We start from the raw sequence: 3,919 nt of genomic DNA, 5'->3' as shown, positions 1-3,919 counted from the left end.
ATTTTATTGTAGGCTAATGATTTATTAGACACTACCACAGTTACAATAACAACAGAAGGAAGCATAATCACTACAACGGAAAATCACACAACCACAACAGAAAGTCCCACAACAACAGAAAGTCCTACAGCAACAGAGAGTCCCACAATAACAGAGAGTCCTACTACAACAGAAAGTTCCATAACAATAGAGAGTCCCACAACAACGGAAAGTTCTACAACAACAGAAAGTCCCACAACAACAGAGAGTCGTACAACAACAGAAAGTCCCACATCAACAGAAAGTCCCACAACAACAAAAAGTTCCACAACAACAGCAGAAAACCCTACAACAACAGAAATTCAAACAACAACAGCAGAAAGTCAAAAATCAACAACCGAAAGTCCCATAACAACAGAAAGTTCAACAACAGAAAGCCTTACAACAGAAAATCCCACAATGGAAAGTTCTAGAATGACAACAATGGAGAGAGGTACAACAATAAAAGAAAGTTTCACAGCAACAGAACATCCTACCATTACAGGAAGTCAAACAACAATAATGGAAAGTAAACTAACAACAGAGAGTTCCACAACAGAAATTCCTATGACTTCGATGGAAAGTTCCACAACAAATGTGACCGAGGTAACAACAGGATTTACAACCACAAATCTATCACCATCTACACCAGAAGAAACTACGAAAGCATCAACAACAGAAACAACAGCAGAAAGATCTACTGCAACAACAAGCACTCAAGTGACAACTAAGACCACAGCATCAGAAGCAGTAACACAGGGACCGATAGCGCCTGAATCACAGACCGGAACAGGTTATAATCTTACACATAAAGTTGTTTGGTTTATCACATTCTCTTATGCCACATGATTCACAGTTTTACACATCGAGTTAAAATCATGTGTAGAATGTTATTATATCTCGCTTTTTATAAAGCATGAGATCATTAAATCCCATTCGTCCATCACTAAAAATTTAACCTTGCGTATAACTTTTGAATGAGCAAAGACAGGGCTTTCATATTTCACATGCGCATTACCTGCGATAAGACCTTTTCGAATGCACTATGATTTTAGTACCCCATGACCTTGAAGTTTGACTTCATTTTCTTACATATTTTATTGGTCATAACCTTTTAATGAAGAAAGATAGTAGTTTCATATTTTGTGTATTAAGAGCCCTCTATACACTGCACTCTAAAGAGTTCCAATTTTGTGGTATACTTTTAAGCAGATAGTGTGATCTGCCATTTGGTCAAAAATAAAATAAATTGAAATGTACAGTTTATTACATGTACTTGAATTGTGATCAAATAAAGCATTCACAGCATTTTCATAGGCCAAGATGAATATTTGCAGGTATTTTGCCCACTTAAGTAAACAACAGTGAATTATGTTCAGCAGTACTTTATTGTCTTTGAACATTTTCCTTGGGGGTAAATGCAAGGTACCCTTTGTTAAAAATGTGATAGTTAAGCTCAATAATTAAACCTTTACAGGCTATAATTTTCTTAATGTTTAAGAAATATTAACAATGTTAAGTTCTTTCGATTGCACTATGAATCTTGACTCCGTGAAGGTTGACCTAATTTTCTAAAATGTTAACATTAGAAATTAATTTTGAATGAAAGATGATAGGGCATTCATATATCACATGTACAAGTTTAACCTTCTTTTCAAAATAAATAAAAAGGCAACACCTTTCAAGGAGTACAATCAATCTTGATCTCTTGAAGTTTGACATATTTTTTAAAAAAGAAATAAATGGTACCATACTGCTCTGAATTTGCTTGTTTATTTAAAAAAATACGTTAAACTTGCAGAATAATGCACATAATTGTACTAAGCAATAAGCGTTCTATCAAAACTGAGATAAAGGTGTTTCTGGAATAAGGCTTAAGGTCTTTTGGGGTGGGGGTGGATTAGTGATACTGTGCTAAAATTCTCCTTATAGTAGTTAAAACTTTTAATTTACTGAGTTTGTCACTCTTACAAACTAAGAGAATACACGACAAAATTTGATATTACTTAGACAGTCAAATATTAACCAGGCCTGTAGCAACGCTTTCAAAAGTAGGGGGCCAACTTCCCAGAAAAATCTGACAAGCAAAAAAAAAAAAACCTAAAATGACCAAAAGTGGGGGATGGGGGGGGGGCAACTTTCTAAAATTTTAACAAACAAACAAAAAACAATTGGCTGTTCAAATCCTGGAATTCGCTTGTGTTCGACCTTACAGCATCAAAAAGTGTGTGTGTGGGGGGGGGGGGGGAGAACAAGCATCTAAAAGAACTACATGTACATGTAAAGCAAAATACTATTCTCAGAAAAAGTGGGGGGCTCCCCCCACCCACCCACCCACCCCCCGTTCTACGAGCCTTTTAACTACTTTGATAATCATTTAACGTCTTATGATTTTAGATGCCAAGACAGAACGAGCCATCACTGTAGTCGTGTCTGTAACCATCGTTGGAATCCTCATGGCGATATTAGCAATCGTCTTTAAACGGTGAGTTTCGACGTCATTTATATTAGTTACAATGGTGATGTGAAGTAATAGTAAAATATATGTATATTAAAGTATATTTCCTATGTTAGGAGAAAAAAGATTCCGTTCAGAAAACAAAGGAACCCCATTGGAATTACTTACCGGCATTTCAGCAGCGGTATAAGCTCAATTTACGACCAAATTATTCTGCCGGAAATGGACTTACTGAATTTCGATTCAGAGAAAGAGGATGCTGGAGACATCAACGAAGTCGGAGCTTATTATCAGAATGTGCATACCGAAGTTGAATCCGACAATGGTAATCTTGTGTCGACAGAAGAGCAAAAGGAACTAATAAATCATGGAAGCATAAATCACGTGATACAAAATGGAGGGAATACCAAGGAACACGCCGTCGATACAAATGGTGTAAATATAGAGAATTCAAAAAAAATATCAGTAGCAAAAAATCAAAATGGTGAATCAAATACTAGTATACAATTAAACGAATCTCCGTCTCATGTATCTGTGATAAACGTTAGAAAATCGTCTCAATCCGGGGCCTCTGGAGATCGACCAGAACAAACTATGACAAGACCGAACGCAAAAAATGAAACGAAGAAAAATGTATCAGTGATTCATGTCTCAAAATCATGAACTTAAAATGAAAACTGATTATGTATACTGTCCATGTTTTATCAAGAAGTCATAATATAGGATTTACAAAAAAATGAATATAATTAAAAATAAAAAATGTTATTCATATTTTTACAAAATAATGCTATAAAAATTATCTATAATATTCTTCATATATACCTGTGCTACATATTTAAATTTTAGATGTTTATATACTAGTAAGTGCTATTTGTCTTTATACAATGTAAGAGTAACATATGACTTTTGTAACGTCATGTAATATTTTTAGTTTTTACTGTATATAATTGTTATATATTAAATGAATGTAAGAAAGTTATTAGAAACACCGGAAGTACTTATGTCCTGACAGGATAAGTAAAGAGAACCTTTTATCGTCCCAGATTAATGAAGAGTCCCAATCTCACACAATATTTACACTGGCGGATTAAGAGTAGCCCAGGGCCCCCTTTTGTGACCAATTAATGATCTTTTTTTGTTGTTGTGGGATATTGCATTAATTTTACATAGAGTTTAGCTAAAATAAGTCAAAAAATGTTCCATAAAACTCCTACAACCTAAGAGCTTCCGATGGCTTCGCCCCCTGGTCCCCGTACCCAGACCACGATCTGGTTGGGTCCCCCGTTTTTAAGAATCCTGGATCCGCCACTGATCTTGTACATGTAATGTGTTAATAGCTTTAAACTTCAAGTATCATACCAGATGTGTAACAGATTTATTACCCTGCTCAAGCGCTTGTTCAACATATAAACTTTAGATACTGAAAATAAACAATTCAGTCTG

General features: G+C 35.1%; 1 protein-coding gene across 1 annotated transcript; it reads left to right on the top strand.

Moving 5' to 3' along the window:
* Positions 1–540: 540 nt before the first annotated feature.
* LOC133199667 (uncharacterized) lies at positions 541–3,182 on the top strand. Its single transcript, XM_061335541.1, has 3 exons — positions 541–811; positions 2,416–2,503; positions 2,593–3,182. The coding sequence occupies exons 1-3, from the start codon at positions 541–543 to the stop codon at positions 3,137–3,139; spliced, it is 906 nt and encodes a 301-aa protein (XP_061191525.1). The 3' UTR covers positions 3,140–3,182.
* The last annotated feature ends 737 nt before the right edge of the window (positions 3,183–3,919 follow it).

Source organism: Saccostrea echinata, unplaced genomic scaffold (genome assembly GCF_033153115.1).
Source record: "Saccostrea echinata isolate AGI-Se365-2 ecotype Australia unplaced genomic scaffold, CSIRO_AGI_Sech_v1 ptg000034l, whole genome shotgun sequence".
NCBI classification, from domain to species: domain Eukaryota; kingdom Metazoa; phylum Mollusca; class Bivalvia; order Ostreida; family Ostreidae; genus Saccostrea; species Saccostrea echinata.
Note: the sequence above shows the minus strand (reverse complement) of the source record. Positions and strands in the feature narration are given on the sequence as shown.